Source organism: Otolemur garnettii, unplaced genomic scaffold (assembly GCF_000181295.1).
Source record: "Otolemur garnettii isolate 467f Iridium unplaced genomic scaffold, OtoGar3 scaffold00007, whole genome shotgun sequence".
NCBI classification, from domain to species: Eukaryota; Metazoa; Chordata; class Mammalia; order Primates; family Galagidae; genus Otolemur; species Otolemur garnettii.
Genome location: NW_003852402.1, coordinates 29,834,350 through 29,856,095, shown reverse-complemented (window position 1 = coordinate 29,856,095; position 21,746 = coordinate 29,834,350). Strand labels below are relative to the sequence as shown.

At 36.9% G+C, this 21,746-nt stretch overlaps 1 protein-coding gene across 2 annotated transcripts in view; it reads right to left on the bottom strand.

Moving 5' to 3' along the window:
- The window catches only part of ATP2B1 (ATPase plasma membrane Ca2+ transporting 1), a 65,548-nt gene extending 44,335 nt beyond the window's left edge, over positions 1-21,213 (bottom strand). For both annotated transcript variants that reach the window (XM_003783365.3, XM_003783364.3), the window contains exons 1-5: positions 20,768-21,213; positions 11,621-11,818; positions 4,614-4,868; positions 4,398-4,523; positions 1,189-1,329 (exon numbers count right to left, since the gene is read on the bottom strand). In XM_003783365.3, coding sequence (XP_003783413.1) covers positions 1,189-1,329; positions 4,398-4,523; positions 4,614-4,868; positions 11,621-11,818; positions 20,768-20,975 — 928 coding nt within the window. In that variant the 5' untranslated portion in view covers positions 20,976-21,213. The remainder of the gene's footprint in view (positions 1-1,188; positions 1,330-4,397; positions 4,524-4,613; positions 4,869-11,620; positions 11,819-20,767) is intronic.
- Between the last annotated feature and the right edge of the window lie 533 nt (positions 21,214-21,746).

The window sequence follows — 21,746 nt, the reverse complement described above, 5'->3', positions numbered from 1 at the left end:
TGAAGGCTATGTTAACCAGTTTGATGAAAATATTTCAAAATTGGTACGTAAAACCAGCACATGTAACCCGTGATTGCAGTAATGTATACAGCTATGATTTAATAAAAACAACTTGTTAATTTGTTAACTTCTATGGGAATATTCTGGACTGGATTAATAAGAATAGTTGTGTAAGACATTGGGAAAAAAGGTGCTTATTAGAAAAGACACTGTGACACTATTATACAGAGTCAGTGAGAATAAAGTCCGGATATAAACTTTCCTTCCTCCTTTAAAAGAGTCTGATGACTTGACTCCTGTATATTAGTTTGGAGCACACTACGTGGTTAAGGGCAGACTATTGAGCCAGAGGAGAAGATGTGACCAGCCACTTACCAGCACTTTGACCTAGAACAAGGTATATAACCTCTATAAGTCTTAGTATCCTCATCAGTAAAAACAATAATAATCTTTACTTTGTATGGTGTGAGAACTAACAAGATAGGACATGAAAGCACTCAACCCAAAGAATCATTACTGCTGGCTTTCAAATTACATTCCTCTCAGTCTTAGGAAATCTCTGGAGGTACCTGAAAGGTTGCCTCAAGCAGTAAGTCAGAGAAAACCAAGAAACCAGTGCTGGCCACCCTCGTCTGCAGCCAGAACTTTTCAAACACATATTGTGTAAAATAAGGATTTCATAGTTAAAGACAAAACTCAAGAAATAAAGCAAAGCATTCAGATATTAAAAATATTGATAAAGTTATGGCACACCACAATTTTTAGAAGACAATCTCAAAATACTTGTAAGAGAAATAGGGGCTTATAATTCTCAGTAAAATGAAACGAAATCTAAGTGGCTAAACCACAGTAAACTGCTATTAACCCAATGGTAAAAGACTCTGGAGGAGTGACCCTGAGTGGGAGAGAAGTGGGGTACAGTGGACACAGCAGGGTGGGAAGGGCTTTTATAAAGGTGGCATGCCCCTCAACTAGGAGATTCTGAGCTTGCCTCCTGGGCATGACTTTGTTTCTTTAAAGATCCTTGTGAATAAACTGTATAGTTACCAAGTGTGTTGATGATAGATCATCTAGAAATCGCAGATAAAATAGACTGAGAAAGTCTTCATAGCTAACGATAGGCTGAAAATACGATCGATTTGGATTGATTTACTAATATCGATCTTTATAGCAAATTGTTATTCTTACTTTTCTTTTCCTTTTTCTTTTCATCTTTCTTTTCTTCCTCTTCACCTCCAGCTCCAAGTAAGGTAAAGATAATTCCAGTCTGAGAGTTTATACCGACAGCTGTAACCACCATTCTTCCAGAGCCTTCCATCACATGAGTACCTGCAACAACGCAAAACCTGTAGTGCATTTCCCTCTCACCAGATTTTAAACTTCCATAAAACTTGACAGTTTAATCATAAATAATCCTCAATATTTGTTATTAATAAGATACATTTAATAAGACATTAAGTAAAACCAAAATTCTTGTGATCACCACCATTAATCAGATGTTGGCAGATACCTGAGTTCAAGGCTCACCCTACTAGTCATTTACCAGATTTGGGGCAAATTTTAATATGTCAATTTCTTGTCTGTGTATTTTATAGAAGTATAATGAGATGTACCTTTCTCAAGTAAGCCTAGAAATGTTTACTGCTTGCAGTTTTGAGGGGTTCAATGCACGCTCATCTTTATTAATTATAACCTAATAAATGACAGATACTTCTCTGAGAAATACACTGCTTGTAAAGAAACATACTTATACCCAGAAGGACTCCAAAGCAACAAATGCCTCATTTCTCACACCCAACCTCACAACCTTTCTCGGCTTTCATTCCAGCCTGCCAAGATTACTGCAACATCCCCTTTTCTTCTTCAGACTGCTTTTCTAATACATCCTGAAATCCATTTTAATCTTCCTGAAATTTGATTGCTTCATATGTCTCACAAAGCTGAAGAATTTCTGATTCTATACTGCCTACTGGATTAAGTCCAAAGTCTCACCTTGAGAAAAACCAACCAACCTTTCAAACTTTTCACCGACTACTCTACCATAAAATTTCATTACAGAAAGCCAGGGAACAGCGAGGGGAATACCGACTGCATTCTATGCCCCTCATGACTGATCTTGCAAATCGGCAGGCACCATCACTCTTATTTTCTAGGAACTTGCCAAACGTTATACAACTATTAAGTGGCACGGTAAAGACTCAATCCGACTCTATCAGAGGAAAAAGGCTATTCCCCTTACGATATAATGTTGTAAAGTTTGCTTACAGTTTTCTAACTTGTATGTCCACATGTCTACATTTTTCCTTACTCATTAAAAGGCTTCCTATCCCTCAATTCTCATCCCAGTATTTAAGAATTTATATTTGGCTGTAATTAATGCGTAACTTATCCAATGTGAATTTTTTAGGCCTTTGATTTTCTTGCTTTTAAAAATCTATATTTGATATATTTCATTCATTACTAGCTTTTTTGGCAGTGAAAGTGCAAGAGAAGCAAGAAACGAAATTCAAGACAGCAAAACAATATTTACTAAGTACTACATGGAAAAGACAATTTATTTCTGTTAACACTGCTGGCTTTCTCCAGCGTCAATTTTTCAGAGTTTGTTCTTCCCTACCATAGGTAATGAGATGTTGGCAGTGTGCTCAGGCAAAGTAAACAGTTTTTGGGTTTGGTCATATCCCTGCCACCAACTGAATACTAGTTTTAAAAATCTAAATTTAAGAAGCCAAGAACAGCAGCAGTAAGAGACAGCATCATGAGAGTAAATTTAAAAATAAATGCATGTCATGTTTTTTAGTACATTTTTGGAATAGGGAAATAAATGCAGAAAAACTTTCCCACCCATGCGATAAGGGATTCGACAAAGTTATTTCAGTCTTTTCTTAAACATTGAAAATTTATAGTGCTCTCTTAGTATACTTGGTGCGTTAGGAAGCTGAGTCTACATAAAGCTTACCAGTTCATCTCTGTTAAAACAGAAAAAGACCAAAGTTCAGTTAAAGGAAATCAACCTGAAGAGCTAAGTGCTGTGTAAATAAGCTTGATGTACACCAAAGTCCATGTGGTATACAAGCAAAAGGCGACAGCGGACAATCTCAGCTTGGCAAACATACAGTGGCCCAGGAAATCTGAGGTATGATTAGCTTTCCTCGCCTTTGGAAAGGACATAGGTTTTATTTGATTGACATTAACTACTTCTAAGTTTCTTAGGTAGTAGAAACTTAGTTTGGTAAGGTGAACACCTTATACTTAAACACATTATAGTATATGGTAAAAATATTTCTATTTGGTATGAATTAACAGCACACCAATACAAAGATATACCTAAAGAGATTATGAATCTTCTAAGTAGACAGAATATCTACCTTTTGACTCAATCCAAATTTTACAGAACAAATCCTTTTTTTTTTGAGACAGACTCTATTACTCTGGGTAGAGTGCCCTGGTGTCATAGCTCACAGCAATGTCAAACTCTAGGGCTCAAGTGATCTTTCTGCCTCAGTTTCCTGAGTAGCTGGAACTACAGGCACCCACCACAATGCCCAGCTATTTTTTAGAGACAGGGTCTCGCTCTTGCTTAGGCTGGTCTTGAATTCCTGAGTTCATCAGCCAATCCGCCTGCCTTGGCCCAATAAATCCTTCTAATAAAAGGATTTGTTCTGTGAAGTCTGGATTCAAGTCAATCAAAGGATCGCATTTGGGCATCTGGAAGGCCACAGGTTCCTTACCCTATCACAGACTATTTTATGAGCCTCTCAAGCAGACACTCCACTCTCCCTCTCAAATAATATCCTAAGCTATGTAAACCCTTCTCTTCTCCATTCCTAGAACACGTCTTCACCATGTACAAATTCAGTCCTGACTATGTGGATGCTACTCCTGGACCTCCTGTTGGTTAGTCATTTATCAGATAACTAGTTTACATCTCAAGACTCATTCTTCAGCAGTTAAATGGGAGAGGTGGATTAGGTTAACTTGATGGATTTTATCAGTTCTTTCTGAAAACCCTGTCTTTTTAGATCATTGGTGACAAGTAATTCATTTATTTGCTTTAAATATATAATCATTCTTTAATTACATATTTCACTGGGCCTTAATGATAAACATGATACAAAATAAAATAATTCAGTATATATCATTTGGCGTCTATTTTAGTTTTATCATTACACTGACACACCAAATCTCAGTTGGTTTTTTGAACTCAGATTTCTTATTTGTAAAATGTGGTTTAACATTTAAATATCTCTATATTTCTGTTAGCTTGCCAATTAAAAAAAAAACCCGCTAAGTATGAGGGTAGAGGACCGCATAAATATGCAGTCCTCTTTACATTGTTGGCTCTTAGGAAGATGGTGTTTGCAGATGGGGAGAAAAGTTACAAGAGAGAGTAATACCTGATAAAAGTAAGGGATCCTTATCTAAAGACTTCTTCACATGATCAGATTCACCAGTCAATGAGCTCTCATCAATTTTAAGATCGTTGCCTTGAATGAGAATGCCGTCAGCTGGAAGAAGATCACCTAAAATAAAAAGCAATGATATGCTGAACTGTAAACACGATCACAATAATTTTATGTCTAGTGTCAGAGGTAGTGTGCTTTTCTACTTACCGTATTTCACTTGAGCAATATCTCCAACAGTAATGTCAGCCACAGGTATCTGGATAACCTGACCACCCCTGATGACGGTGAACTTCTGTTCTTGTTCAATTCGACTCTGCAAACCTCTAAACTGTTTTTCCTTACTCCAGTCATTGAAAGCTGTTACTAATACCACACATACTACAGATAAGAGGATTGCTGCTCCTTCAATCCAACCAGTTTCACCTTCACCTTCTTCCTCCCCAACAGTAACTTCTCCACAAACTATTTGGAAAGAAAGAAAATGTTTATCAGAAAAAGATTCTTAATTGATGACAATATATATACAGGTCTGAGCAACATTTTCATTGTAATTATGTCTATTTAGTATATCGATTTTACTTAAAGCTCTAAACATTTCATTAAATTCAAAGTATTCCACAACAGGGCAGTGCCTCTGGCTCAGTGACTAGGGCGCCGGCCCCATATACCAAGACTGGTGTGTTCAAACCCACCCCACCGAACTGCAACAACAACAAAAAATAGCTGTGGGTGGTGCCTGTGGCTCAAAGGAGTAGGGCACCAGCCCCATATGTCAGAGGTGGTGGGTTCAAACCCAGCCCCGACCAAAAAAACCTGCAAAAAAAAAAAAAAAATAGTTGGGCATTGTGGCAATTGCCTATAGTCCCAGCTACTTAGGAGGCTGAGGCAAGAGAATCACCTAAGCTTAAGAGCTGGAAGTTTGTAAGCTGTGATGCCACAGCATTCTACCGAGGGTGATAAAGTGAGACTGTCTCTATAAAACAACAACAACAAAGTATTCCACAACAAAAAGAACACTTACCATGTCAATTTCAAGTTCCTGGCCTCTGAGATTCTCAGCCTCAGGCCAAGGAAGCAGAATAGGGTACCAGCTAAGTGTAAGGGCACTGAAGGAGACCAAATCTTTGTCCTAAGGCAAGTTATTTATTTTTAAGACCTGGTTCCCTCACCTGTCAAATTTGAGTATCACCACCTCTCCCAGAGTAACTGAGAGTTAAATATGAGTAGCAGGAAGAACAGGAGCTGAGACATCCTTCATACTCAGCCAATTATTTACTATGTCATTTTTACTAGATGGGTCAAATCTTGGCTTTTACAACATGAAGTAAGCAAAGTGCTACTTGTTAACTAAGTATCGTCTTGAGACATACAAATTCTCTCTCCTCGTGGAACCCACACTCAGACTGGTAAGTGGGGACAGCTTATGAAGAATTTAGATAATAAAGCATGAGTAATTAATTTCAGGTATTGTTAAGAAAATAATACCTGGTGAGGTGTTATCAAACAAAAAAAAAGAGGGCTAACTGAGGCTAGGTGAGTAGAGAAGGCCCCACTGGGTTGTTCTTGACAAGTGAGCTGGGAGCCAAGTGCTTGTTAGGAAACAGTCACAGAGACCTAAGAGAGAGATTCCAGGGAGGGATGAAAGTCAATACAAATGCTCTACAGCAGAACAGAGTTCAGAAAAGGATGAGGGGAAAAACCTAAAACCCAAACTGCACAGTGAACAATGGTAAGGAATAATGGAACTGTTTTTTTGCACTTCGGGTGATAATCTACTTGTGAATCTAAAATCAATTCACTAGCACATGACTGGCATTCTGAAAAATGAAATAGACATACATGTAATACGGCTTAGTATGGTTTCCTGGAACTATTCTCTGATTATTTATAAATTCACATGAAGGAATGTGTGTTTCTGGGTTGTTACATTTAATTATTTTTTACTGAGCTGAACTGAAATCTCTGAAACCCATTGGTTTTCCTAGGACAGACAAGGCAGGAGAAGAATTATTGAGAAGGAAAGAAGGGGTAAAAAAAATGACATAAAAAATGATTAAAGCACATTCCGGAACCATGAACACAGACTGAAGAAAGGCTCTGAGGAGTAAGGGTGCTGACTAATCTCGGAGAGGAGTATTGGACGGATTAAAGGGAGAAGACAGAATGAAGTAAGATCAACTGGGGATGAAAGGGAAGACAGGTTAGGAACAGTATAAAAAACCCCTGAGACCCATCAATAGGATTCACTGTCACAGGTATAAAGTGAGGTAGAGGCCCCCACCAACCCAAATATTAGCACTTCAATTTTTATTATTTTCAAGCTCAAGATATGATCATGTATCACCACATGTAATAACTATTTAAGTGAATTTATTATTTAGATTATTTTAAACAGAGGCTGTAAAGATAACTTTCCCTAGCACCTCTGGAAGACAGGAGATTAATTCTGAATTAGAACAAGTCTGGACTCAAGGACCATCTGACCTCTTTCACCAACCTGGAAATATACAATATATAACATTATCCAAATAAAGCATTTCAGAGGGTTTTGATGTCATTTATTAAAAATATAAAAAGCTAATTCCTTATAATAGTGTACCAGAACAATAGACTGACATCAGAATTTCTCAGAAATGGAATTTCTGAGCATATTCTAACAAACGCCTTTGCACACCTGGTAGATGGGCCTGAAAATCAGTATCATGATGTAGATTTTCCGATTTAAATCTATATTATGTTGTGTGTTTCTTTTCACCTCTAAGAGACATTAAAACTAAGTTCTGAAATAAATCAAACTCAGATCCAAATCTAAAAACACAAATGTGTTCTGGCTATTAAAAATAAAAATTTTAAGCTTAATCTCACTTTTTCTTTCAACTTTTAGTTTTGTATATGCCTAAAGATAAACAGATTATATACAGTTTTAAATGTATAATTAATAACATACCATTTGGAGGTATGTGTTCAATTTTTTTCTTGGTAAGAGTAAATTACCAAAAATATTTAAAGACCAATGTAACACAGGTTAAGGGAGAAGGAATTATGAGACAATTATATAACTTTCATTTTTAAATTGCCTATGAATATTTACCACTAAACTACTAAATATTTCTAAATATTACTAATATTACTAAACTAGTAATACTAATATTACTAAACTAATAATACTAATATTACTAAACTTCTAAATATTTAGAGAACTAAAAGCAAATTAATGGCACATTTCATATACAGTTCTACTCTATAAGATCAGAATGATCTTGAAACAATAGTAAAATAATGTATTTTTACAAATTGAATCCCTTTCCTACTGACAACCACTACAAATTTTTAAAGAAGCTGTAGGGAATAAAAAAAGTAATATCAAGATCAAAGTTACAAAAACACTAAAGCATATAGTTATAAAAAAATTAATAATGTTTTCAGTAAAGCGCAAATACAGTGCCAGCCACATATACTGAGGGTGACAGGTTCGATCCCGGCCCTGGCCAGCTAAGCAACAATGACAACTGCAACAAAAAATAGCCAGGTGTTGTGGTGGGCACCTGAAGTCCCAGCTACTTGGGAGGCTGAGGCAAGAGAATTGCTTAAGCCCTTGGGGGCATGCTTGGAGGTTGCTGTGAGGTGTGATGCCACAGCACTCTACGGAGGCTGAAATAGTGAGACTCTGTCTCAAAAACAAAAGTATCTATTTTGTTAAAGGCGTTCCCTTGTAAATATATTCAACTGAGAGATATGCACTATCTAAATTCAGTTTTTAATCTCGACCTTGAGGCAAATACTCTATTTTAAAACACCCTACTTGAGCTATTTCTTGAATGGTCTATCAAGTGTGGCGCTGATAATATGGAGAAGTAGTTCTCAAAGTGCTACTGAGGAACCTTACAGACAGCCCTAACCCTATTTTCATAATATTAAGACATTATTTGCCTCATCTTTTATTAACATACTATAATAGAACTGTCCAAAGAAAATTTTTTGACTATGATAACGTAACACATTAAACGAAGAGATAGATATGAGAACCCAGTTACCCCCAATTAAGCCAGACATTAAAGAGATATGATGGAATGAAAAACACTACCACTCTTCATAACTTCACTTAAAAATTCATTATGGGGAGATACTTTTGATAAAAATGCTATCTAAGTTAATAGGCAATTGGTAATTACTTTAAAATGCATTGATACTTTTTCCAGCTTTATTGAAGTATGAGTGACAAAAATTATACAGGGTATACACCACGATTACCCAAATCAATTAATGTATCCATCATCTCACACAGTAATCATTTTTTTTTGTGGTGAGACTACATTAATATTTTAAAATTTCTCCATTTTAATTTAGAATAAATATCTGTAACTCACATAATTAAAAGCTCTTTGGAGTTCTCAATACTTTAAGAGTCTAAAGGGGTCCTGAGATCAAAAGTTTGAGAACCCCTAGTTCTATACTATAAATTTATTTATGTTGTGGGTTATAGCATATTCATGGCAAAGAGTTATAAGTAAGAAATTTAACAATTTAGATTTCTATGACTGAAAATTTACAAATAAAAAAATTTTGTTTAAGCTAGTTAGTATAGCGTAGTATTCAAACATAACATAATAAAAAGATACAGGCAGTATACTAATAAATGCTAAGGTACAAACACCGCATAACTTCTCACCACGGGAGCAAAAACCTTCCCATGTTTCATTACCAACTTCTAGTGGCTTGTGACTCTTTTTAAAAGGTCTTACAACACTGACAACTCTAGACTGTCTTCTTAGTTGGACTCTAATACCAACATCTCCTGTGACAAATTTGGGAATGTACCTGTCACCATATCCTACAAATAAGGGAGTTCAAATTCCAGAAAGTTTTGTCCCGGACTTTGTTGATAATAAATCCCATTCTACTGAAAATATTTTACTTTAATTTTCTAAAAGTAAAGCACATTCCATAATCTGCTAACTCACTCAATTCTGGAATATCAATTCCCAGTAGGCGACAGTGACAGCTGAGTAAATGGGAAACTATGTTGCTTAACAGGGTGTGACCTCCCCTTTCACATAAACACACACATCTACAGCCCCCTGACATATATACACATTCACATACATGACCACATAGTCACACATGGACGGGCATCATTTTTTAAAATCTGGAATGATTTATCACAAACGGTATAGCTGAAATCTGTAAGAAGAGCAGAAATCTCTAAGTAGGATTTCTGGTGAGTATTACTTCCTTTGGACTGTCTCCTCCCTCAGTTTTTTTAACAGCAAAATATGTATTATTTATTTAATGAAAAGAAATAAAAGTTCTGAAAATAATTTATAATTGCTCAAACCCAACAGTTTGAGGTTGCTGTGAGCTATGATGCTATGGCACTCTACCCAGGGTGACAGAGTAAGACTTTGACTCAAAAAACAAAAAAAGAGGGCAGCGCCTGTAGCTCAGTGGGCAGGGCACCGTCCACATACACCGAGGCGTGTGGGTTCAAACCCGGTCCAGGCCAGCTAAAATCAACAATGACAATTGCCACAAAACAAACAAACAAACAAAAAAACCCCCAGCCAGTCGTTGTGGCAGGCGCCTGTAGTCCCAGCTATCTGGGAGGCTGAGGCAAGAGAACTTAAGCCCAAGCATTTAAGGCTGCTGCGAGCTGTGACATCACAGCACTTTACTAAGGGCGACACGATGAGACTGTTTCCAAAAAAAAAAAAAGTTAGCCTAGGTACATCTTTGAAGAAATTATTTTATATAATTACCTAAGCTAACTTTTAAAATTAAAAAATACCCATTAAAACTGTGTTATTGGTTTACTCTTATGATGAATGTACAGGAAAGCCTGAAGGAAGCTGCATGTATAATAACACCCAATGTCAGATATGTGTGCCCTTCAGGGGGTCTGCTGTTTGCTATAATCCTTCCGAAACAAAAACAGTAATAACAATTTTGAAATATATATTGACATGTGTCTTTTTTATATTTTTAATAATAGAAGTTTTCCATGTACAGATACTATATATTTCTGAAGAATTACTTCTAAGTATTTCATACTTTGTGTTGTCATGTTAACTTTAATTTTCTAATTGTTAATGGTATACAATGGATATTTATACACTGAACTTTAGTCCAGTGATTTAAAAAAAAAGAAATATTCATTAAAAATCTCTATAACTTGAATGGTATACGAATGAAGCCTTCACAAACAACAATATTTTAGTGCATCAGTCTTTTGTTATAGTAAATACTGTAACTTTATAGCTACCTGAATATAGTAATCAAAACCCATAAAGACTTTCTACCAGTTATAGAAATGTACTGGCAGAAATATAATTTAAATAAATATTTTAAAAGGCAAGAATAAGAATGTTAGAAGAGAAATGAATGCCACAGAAAGATGGAAAAATACAGAATCATTTGCAGCTAGACGTTAAAGCAGATCTACCACGCCACAGTGGGTCCCTCCATTGGTCAGGATACTAGATCAGGTGGAATACTCCTTACCTAAAATGCTTGGGATCAGAAGTATTTCAATTTTTTTAAAATTCTAGAATATTTGCCATGTACACAGGGAGGTATCTCAGGGATTGGACCCAAGATTAAACAAGAAATTCATTCATGTTTCACACACATCTTATATATAACCAGAAGGTAATCTTATACGTTATCTTTAATAACTTTACGCATGAAACAAAATTTGTGTTAAGTACATAAAACTGAAATTTTCTACTTGTGGCATCATGTCAATGCTGGAAATTTTCATATTTTAGATTACAGATATGCTCAACATGTCTATAGCATACACATTTCTACAATGGCAAGGAAATTACCCAAACGGTGTATATACCAAAAATATTAAGAACCAGATAGGTACTGGATATGAGAGGAGAATAGCATTTTGTTTTAATAGTGGTATTTTTCCAACAGAAACTGAAAATTGAAACCTGGAATTATTTCCTAATAAGTGCTCTAGAAACCAGAAACAGTGCTAGCACAGACCATGTCATCCACATGGCTTAGGTCCATGCCAGACACGCAACACTTTCCAGACAGCTCTCATACGCACAGACACATATATGGACAGGTTATTTAACCTCTGTGCCTCACTGCAAAACGGTGGTAGCAAATGTCAATAAACGCTAGCCAGCTATTGTTGTTATGTGTGCTGGAAGCGAGTCACGCACAGGCATCCCCCCGCTTCCCTCCTCGCCTGTACTTACGTGCATTATCCCCTTCTGGAGGTCGATAGAAAGAAAGGCCTAATGATACTATGGCTGCGATTTCTAATATAATTAAAGTGACATCTTGTAATGCTTCCCATACTAATTGAAGAAAAGTTTTTGGCTTTTTAGGAGGTATAAAATTCTTTCCAAACACTGCTTCTCTTCTTTCTAAATCTGCAGGGTTTCCACTTAAACCTAAAAAAGAGAAACAAATTTCAGTTTACAGTTTTACTTCTTACAAATCAAAGTATCTATTTTCATTCAAAACACCTTAATTCATCATTCTTTATACTGCAGTCCCTAAGACCCTACACCAAAATGTTTATTTCTTTGTACTAAGTATAAAGACTTTAAATCACTGAAGAACATGTGCAGGGCTTTAAAGGAACATTTTATATAAATGACTGAGGACGAGATTGAGAATTTTTACTTTCATACTATCTTGTAGACTGCTGGAGACCAGAACTGATAGGACAGTTTGATGGATTTTATGTTGAATTTAAACATTTCCTTGACCTTAGGATGCCTCCCCCCAAACTAGGGACATCTGCATATAATCTACATACGTAGATTTGATTTAGTCAGTGTACCTTGTATAATTAAAAGAGAAGTCTTTGTGGATTTTTACTCTTATTTACTGAAGAACAATGAAAAGTTAATCTAGCACAAGCTCTAAAAGCTTCTCTGCTAAAATATTTCTGTCATACTTAGATTGATCAAAGATTTACAGGTCACAAAATATAGGATACTTAAGATAATCTTTCTTAAAAGAAACAGGTGGTGCTATTGACCACACCTACTGTCACGGTAGGGAGATGGGGCACTGCAGGAGGCAGAAGGTAGAGAGAGTTGGATGAACATCCATTTCACCCCTCTAAGGTTAACCCTGCTGATGTGATAAAACCCAGTACATCCCAATTAGTCAGTACACTGTGGAAGCACAGCAATACAGCAGTGATAAATGACATTTTCCCCTAGTCTATTTAAGAATTAATGTACACAACTATGATCTAATAAAAAAAAAAAAGAATGCTGAAGATGAGAACATTGTACCAGAATACTACTACTTTTAATTTATCATATTAAACCTAACTCAACTTGTGCTTTTGGCAAGGGACCATTCAAAAAGAACAAAGACAGGAAAACAGGAGATTACTGTAAGGTTCTTGGCTCTAAGTGTTTTAACTATCAATCTCAATGTTGAGGCAGGCAGAGAACAGAAGGAGAGAACATAGTAAATTGTTAGAATAAATAATGAGAAATGAACATACAGGTTTAAAGTGATTATTTACTTTGTTGAAGGTACCAAAGAAAGATGCCAGAGAATATTCTCATTAGCAATTACAACAGGGTCCACAGAAAACACTTTACACTTCTGATGAGAGAAGTCATCAACTCAGAGCAAGGCAGTGAAGGAACACAGTGACAAGGATGATAGTTTAAAGATAGTTTAAAAACATACCTCAGGGAGAATCTAGGAGATAAAAAAAAGCAGCTGTCTTAAAGGTTATCATAATTCTTCTAAACTACCATCACACACGTAAGTACGTACCTAGGACACTGAATCAATAATAAAACTGGTTTAGTGTTAGACAACCCTAGGTTATAGTTCAGCTACTGTAATTGTATACAAGACACTTCACCTCTTCAGGGGTCAAGATGGACATTAATATTTGTTGGCCTGACTTACAAAGCTGTTTTGAAGGACCAAAGGCAAAAGTATATAGTTTGTTAATCCTAAATTATAGGATAATTAAGTTAAATAAGGGAAGGCAAGTTACAAAATAATTGAACAGTATAAGCACTAATTCCGCATGTGGGCCACTTAATTTCTCTTAATAATAAACGTACGCCATCCAAATATGATAAGCCTTATAGCTTGGCAACAGCACTCTGTTTCCCAGCAGCTATGTCCTGAACACCTCCCTCTTCCAGGGACTGTTCTATGTGCTGATGAGTCAGTGTGAACAAGACAATTCCTACAAGTCAACAAGCTTATATTATACTGGAGGTAGATAAACAAGTAGACAATTAAAATAATTACAGCCACAAATAAGTGCAATGAAGAAGATGGAAGAGGCTAGTGGAACACTCTCAGTGGGATGCATCAGGCCCTCTGAAGAGCTGACGTCCGACTTGAGTCTGCACAGTGGAGAGCCGACCACTGAGAGGCCTGTAGAGCAGAGCACTCTCCGAGGCAGAAAAGCAAACTCAAACGTCCTAAGACCAAAACAAGGCTAAAGATTGGAGAGCCAGAAACAAAGCCACCGTAGCTAAAACCCCGTGACCAAGAAGGAAAGTAGAAAGGGTGAAAATGCATGACGTGGCCAAAGACATCTGACCAAGGGGGCATGGAGTGAGGACCGGCATCCAGGAGAGGACTTTAAAGCAGGGTAGTGACTCTAATGTGCCTTTTAGAAAGACCATTTGAAGTGCTACATGAAGGATAAATTGAAGAGTATGGGGGTAGGGGGAGTCCAGAGGCTGTTACAGTACAAAGTAAGAAGTGATCGCACTTGAATCTAGGCTTTACAGGTGGAGGCAGAGAGGAGTTACAGGATAACTGGATCTTCCAGGTGTCTTGGAAGGAGATCAGACAACTTGTTGATGGACTGGATGTGGGATGAAAGGGAAAAAGAATAAAAAATATCTAGACTGGTCACTTGGTTTTTTTTGGGGGGGGGGGTGTCCGAGCACTTTAGTGGTAGTCATTTACCAAGACAGGGAAAATGTTGGGGACTGGAGAGAATGGGAAGGAGGAATGATTCTGTTTTACAGATTTAAACAAACCAGTGGGAATGTCTGGGAGATAGCTGATTGTCCATATTCAGAATTCAGGGAGCAGTCTGACAGAGTCATCAATATACGGATGATTCTGGAGCCATGGGCTGATGAGAGCTTCAAGAAAGCTAGAAAAAGCAGACAAGAAGGGAGAAGGGCTGAGGGACAGCCTTGGGGCACTCTGACAATGACAGTCAAATGGAAAGGAGAAATCCAAGGTGAATAAGAAGAGCCGTAGAGGGGGAGGAGCACAGAAACAAAACACGTTCACACAGAGCTGTAAGGGAAGGCTAGAGAGGAGTGTTTAAAAGATGACGTGGCCGACTATGGCAAATGGTGTGACAGGCTGGGTAAGAAAGGGCAGAAAATGCAGCACTTGCTTCCACTAGATAGAGGCTGGTGACCCTGATAAGGAATCTCCACGTGGAGTGATGTGGAAGAAAGTCTGATTAGAAAGAGCTGATCAGAGGATGGGAATGAGCAAGTGGGAACAGTAGGTATACGTAACTTTCTCCAGGAGTGTGATGCAGCAGGGAGAAATCAATCAGTAAAAGTTGAGTTAAAATGGGTTTTATTTGCATTTTGTTTGTGGCAGATATTAAGACAAGGTACACACGAATTTACCAGTGAGGATGATCAAGTAGAGGAGACGACACTGATGACACCACAGGAGCAGAGGAGACAGATTACTACTGGAAGTAAAGCCCTCCTAGAGGCAGGAATCGTAGGTGTCAGCTAGGAAGAGGCTTCCACTATAAGGAGGGAGAAAAAGTGTGTGGAGACAGAGAGAACTAAGCTGGTGGACCCGGCAAGAAATTACCTGGTTCTTGTTTTAAAAATAAAAGACAGAATATCAAATTATTAGGAATACTTATGAGTCAACATAATGAGAAATCTTCTGCCTAATTGGCTCAGTTGATTGTAGCACAGTGACAATGAGGCCAAGGTCATGAATGGGATTGATCTCCTTATGGCCCAGTTAGCTCCACAAAGAAAAAGTATAACTAAAAATCATCAAAAGCAGCCTCAGAATTATATGCTTTTGGGGGGTTTGGATCCACCACTGAAGGGAGTAAAAAAAGCTTCTATTTGTTCTACGAGTAGATAATAGCTCAACAGTATTGTGTTTATACTGGAAAAGAAAATATTATGAAATAAAATGCAAATTATTTCAAGACCTTGATATTTTATAAGAAAATGTAGCATCACATTTACTGGGAATAATAAAATCATGCCCTAATTTAGGAAATAAAGAGGGAGGGGGAACAGTTTACTGGAATATTGGGAACAAGTAGGTTTAACTAAAACATCATGGCTAACACAGAGCACACAGTACACTCTTTGATTATCAAATTCTGCACTTGAAATGGTCTGTATTTGAGAGTATATTGCACATATATGTATGTGTGTCTGCATGTGAGATGGTGGGCCTGGCGGCAGCAGCTAACCCTAAAAGTATGTAAAAATTTATGCTCATGTTCGTTCTTGGGAAACAGTTTTGGTTTCTTACAGTCTTAGTATCAAAAAAGGTGATCCTTCCCCCACTCCCAAATTCAAAAGCCATGGCATAAAGTCAAGCTTCTGTATTCTTTCCGAAATGTCCACCATGTGCCAGGCACTGTGACAGGCACCAAGCATGTGAAGAGAAATGAGTCACATAGGATGCCTTTCCCTGGCGCCTGCCTTCAAGGAACTCTAACAAGAACAGTTTAACACACTGGACTGTACATGGTTTAGCTTTTCAGGCCCAAAGCTCAGGAAACAATCTTAGACTAGATCTATAAATGGAGGAATCAGCAGTATCCAGACGGCATGTGAAATCATGGGAGTGGATGGTTATCACTCCAGAAATTGTACAACGAACAGAAGCCCAAGGATGACCACCAGCTAAAGAAAAGCACAAGAGGCTGATGAGACTGGCCAGATAGGATCAAGGAAACCCCTAAGAGTGTAATGCTACAAAAGCCAGGAGAGGATATTTTGGGACAGAACTATGTCTATTATAATCTGAACACTGAACTTAAAAATAAAAAATCTCTAAGGCCATACTACTTCAAGCTCTATCAAGTAGGACTTTAAAAACATACATGCTACAGAGAAGTAGCAGTGAGTGTTACAACTATCTTCAGTAAATTCATAGCAATGGAAACTAGTGATTAGAGCAGGCATTAAATGTGTAACTATTAGCAGCGGCAATAAATTTCTAGGACAAGGTCATACAGAATCATCAATAATAAAACCCTCACTGGCAACTCTATGTAAGTTTTAAAACATACATGCCTGGCATACCACAGTTAGGCAAATACTTGACGAATGACTATGCTAGCTAACCTGTACAACCAAGCACATATACTGGGGCACTAGAGCATTCTTGTAGAAGCTTTAGTCAATGATTTATCCTAAGTGAAGCACTAACTTCTTAAAGAGTTAAAATATATTTTCCTCTGTCCATGTCAGTTCTATTCTATTCTACAATGAAGACATGGTTAGAGTACACCTTATCAAGAGCCTTACTTCTAGTAAGTGCAAATATAAACTGCCACCGGAAACATCAGGTAGCCAGGGACAATTGCTATTGACTCTTCCCTGCTTTCTACCACATTCCTCTTTTGTTTCTCTCTAAAAATGTCTCCTTTTGTTATTTTTTTTTTCCCTCTTCTGTCTAATTGCAGCAACCACCACTTAAAAATCTTAGTGTCCTCATCTACTCGCTTGCTCTTTTAAGTCTGTGAGCCACGTTTCTTACAAAATACCTCAACAACTGCCTTTCATTTTTATGAATTCATTTTTATACTTTGTTTAATGCAGTGATACTGAATAATAAACATGATACTAGGGCTAGAAGTCTGTAACCCCATTAGCAAGTCCATCATTCACTGTAAAATATACAGCTAATGCAGGAACACACTAAAATAAATACCAAAAGCTAGTAACATATAAGGAACAACCAATGTGATTTAGAATATAACAAGGTCAATGTAGGAAAACAAAGATATAAAACAAAAAAGTATGAAAGGAATTTTATGAAACTAGATGTTACGAGCAGGATGTTTGGGTCTAACAGTGCATTCTTGGATTCTGAGAACTGTAAGACAGACACCTGCTCTCCACAGAGCTAAAAATAATGAAGTTTTAGGTTTCAATTCCAGTTAACCTTCAAGTTTATAGCTATAACTCCTTAAAGAGCAATGATGATTATTAAGAACTGGGGAGTTTTTAATGTGAAAATTAAACACCACCTATTGATCAGTACACATACAGCACTCTTAAAACATAGAAAGCAAATAATAAATTGTTGAGACAAATGAAAAAGCACACAAATACAATTGTGCGCACAAACATCTTTCTCAATATCTCAACTCTTTTTCCAGTTGTGTGAGCTGAACCTTTGTCACAGGCAGTACACTGCAGTGGTAAAATGCATGGTCTCTGTAGCTAGAATGTGACTTGGGTAAATTATATTTATGTGTTCTGAGTTCTTCAGATATAAAATAAGAAAAAGGTGTGCAATAAAGGTGTTAAAATATTAACTCATTTTATGATAATATTTTACATGCTAATAATCAACCTAGCACAAAAGTGTTATCCATTACAAGTGTTACTTATCAGTTTTTTGTTATTGTTCCTAAGACACGTCCTGGGTTCTTCCTTTAGGCTCTATAGCAATCTAATATCAGCACCTCCAATGTTTCTGATTTCCGTTCTCTACTCATTTTTCTCCGAAGCATGGGTCACCAACATACTACACATTTCACTCAGTTGTCTTGTGAACTGTCTGAGGTCTCTCCCATGTGAAAATAAGGCAGGAATTCTTGTTTTATTCATGGATGTGCACCCTGTGCCTAGGAAAAGTACCTGTCACATAGCAAATATCCAACAACTACTATATTCCAGCAACTCTAAGATGCACGTGTTCCTGCCTTTTATTAAAATCTCTGAAATCCAGATGAGATTTAATCATACACCATCTTCCAATAAATGCCGACACTTTCTTGTTTTTAGGAAAGGTACATAAAACACATGACAATCAACATCCCAGGTCTGATGAAAGGTGGCCTGTGTCAATGAATACATGAATAAATGAAAGACGTAGAAAGACAGGCAAACAACCTGAGTTTTACCTACGTGAGTCACTGCAAAAGTTGTGAGACAGACTGCGTGGATTTCCCTTATTTCACTTCCAAGCAACACTTAACAGTGCCCTCTCTGACTCCCCTGTGCAAGTTTCAACTTGCTCGGCTTATCAGTGTTGCTGGGAGGCCTTCATTTCCATCCATGTGGATTTCGTTTCTTGATTTTTGTGTATCCCAAAACTTTTGTAATGACCCACGCCTATTCAAAATTAATGTACGGGAAATAATCCTTTGAATTCTCACTTTCTGACTCTAAACAGATTACTCTAACAAAAGAATTGTTATTGTTTCTTTGCCATCTAGATTATTTCCTGGGGCATACAAACTCCTTGATTTTTCATTTCTTATCACTGGTTTAGTTGATCAGTTACAAAATGTTCACTAGCTTTCTGAGTGAATTGTTTCTACTACATGAAAGGAAAACCCTGAAGAGTTCTTTGGGAATTAATATTCCTGTGAAGGCTGCTGCTGTTTTTATTTATACTTCCAACAAATGTAAGCACAAATATAATGCTTAAAATGGCTAGTTTCATGTTCTTTAAAAGAATATTTCAAACTAACAAACTATGTTATGTATTAAACAGTGAAGACGATAGTTTGCACAAATTTTAGAATTATTAAATTCAAAATGCCAAGAAGAACATGAACAAACTTTTTCTAAAACTACAAAAGGGTAAATAATGTATATTTACTTAAAAGCACAAAGAAGCAACAAGTCACATAAAACTGTTAGTGTTAAGTGAATACTTCTAGAAATTATCCATAGATTTCATTATGCCGAAAAGTAATCACCTCCTTCCTAAATTTAAAAAAACCACTGTATTGGGTGTAAAATTTCCAGTTAATAATTAAACCAAAAATCAATGTAAAGAGTACATTTGTACTGCAGTTTCTCATCTGCTGTTATTTTGGGCAAATTAATGAGAAATCATGTCTATAAAACTGAGGGCATAATAGAAGGGTACTCAGCCATTAGAAGACGAGAGCTTTGATTAACAGCAGCGAGGTACAAAGGCATGATTAGGAAAAGAATAGGTAAGTGTATATTTGAAAATGAAGTTCAACAATGCTTTCTGAATAAACTCTGCTGTTACTCTGGGAGCTTGTATCAGCATGGTGCTCAAGGAACATTCAACAACTAGACTTCAGACTGAATGTAACAAGTACAAATGGTTCACTTGAATTAATGAATCTACCAAATGTTAAGAAAAACACTTCTGCATAGTTTCTCTAGAATTGTTTTTGTAATACATACTAAAATGCTTTAAAATTTTACATTAATCATTTCACATCCTTAGTGAAATGAATTGTACTCACCAGACATTCATCCTTATGTGTGTGCCCTGACTCTATCTCTGTAATTTGGAAATGCATTCCTGAAACTTCCTAATCTTAATTTTATATTCAACGTGATCAGTGTATAAAAAGCCATCTTCTGAAATTATTTCAAAGACCATAATGCAGTGAAGTTATAATGAATGTTCCTTTCTTGATTCTCAAAAAGAGACATACTACATATCAAAATTTATGAAACCAAAGTCATCTTTGAACATAGGGAAATTCAACATAATTCAGAGACTGAAAACTATTTTTAATCAAAAGAAATGTCTGCTAAATAAAAAACTAACTGCCAACTAATCTACTCCATCTGCCTTTGGACCTCCTGAACTAATAATTAATGTTTAGATTAAGCCCCATAAGCTCAAAGCAACTTGGTCAGCTACTGGCAATGACAACTATTTTAAGCCACCTGGCAAAATGAAGGGCAGTGAGCAGAGTTTATTTCCACTGAATCCCCCTGAGGCAGCCAAACCCGGTTCCTTCCTCTATAGCTCAAATTGAAAGACAATCTTGTTATCATACACAAGTTGCAACAACTTGTACAACAGGACAAAAGATTTCATCCCTCATATCTAAAAGTACAAATTAATCTGCAACACTATGTTTTGATCTAAAGCTTTCTCTGCACCAATCTGATTAACTAACCCATCATTCTTTTTTTTTTTTTTGCAGTTTTTAGCTGGGGCTGGGTTTGAACCCGCCACCTCCAGCATATAGGACCAGCGCCCTACTCCTTTGAACCACAGGCGCCGCCCTAACCCACCATTCTTAATGTCACCGTAATTATGGCATAATCATACAACAAAGACAATAAAAGCATGTTTATTTACAAGCCAAATATACAGCACTCTTTGTACAAAGGACCAAAAATAAACACAACAAAACTTACCTTCATTGGGAGATGTTTTCAACTTGGTGCAAATTCCATAGACATCTCCATAGCTTTCCTGTATTTTTCGTAATGCATCTGTGGACCTAAGCTCCATGAGAGCCCGCAGCTCTGCGAGCGTAATTCCAAAGTCTCCATCATGATTAGCTTCCTTCAAGGAGTTTTTCACACCACCATACGCAACGGAGTTGTTTGCCATGTCGCCCATTACAAGTATAATTTATCAGGAGGAAAATGTTTCCCAGAAGAATGTAATTTTCACTTGATATATTTCCAAGAGGAAAATCTTTTAAATGTGAAAATCTTTCTCAAACCAAACACTCATTGTATGACTTTGTAAAGCAGATCAGCAGCAACATTTCCCAGAGAAGTATTTTGACCTTTGGCCCATGGCTAGTTTCTTCATATCAATCATGAGATATGCGCACCTGCAAGAAGAAAATATTTAAAAGTTAATACAATCTTAAGAGTATTATGCACATAAAAATACTTTCTTTCTTTTTTTTTTTGAGACAGAGCCTCAAGCTGTCACCCTGGGTAGAGTGCCATGGCTTCACTGCTCACAGCAACCTCCAACTCCTGGGCTCAAGCGAGTCTCCTGCCTCAGCCTCCCAAGTAGCTGGGACCACAGGTGCCCGCCACAACGCCCGGCTATTTTTTGGTTGCAGCCATTATTGTTGTTTGGCGGGTCCGGGCTGGATTCGAACCCGCCACCCTAGGTGTATGTGGCTGGCGCCTTAGCCGCATGAGCCACAGGCGCAGAGCCTAAAAATACTTTCTAAATGCTTCAGGTACCTAATCTAAATGCATCATTAAGTTGTAAAAATTTATCTGTGAATTATATAGTCTCACACCTTTAATTTTTTTTGCATGATAAAAGATCAAAATATTAAATTCTATATAAAATTATCAAAACACATGAAACTTCATTTAACAGGGGCTGAACTCCATAATACATTCAGTATCACTGTTATCAATA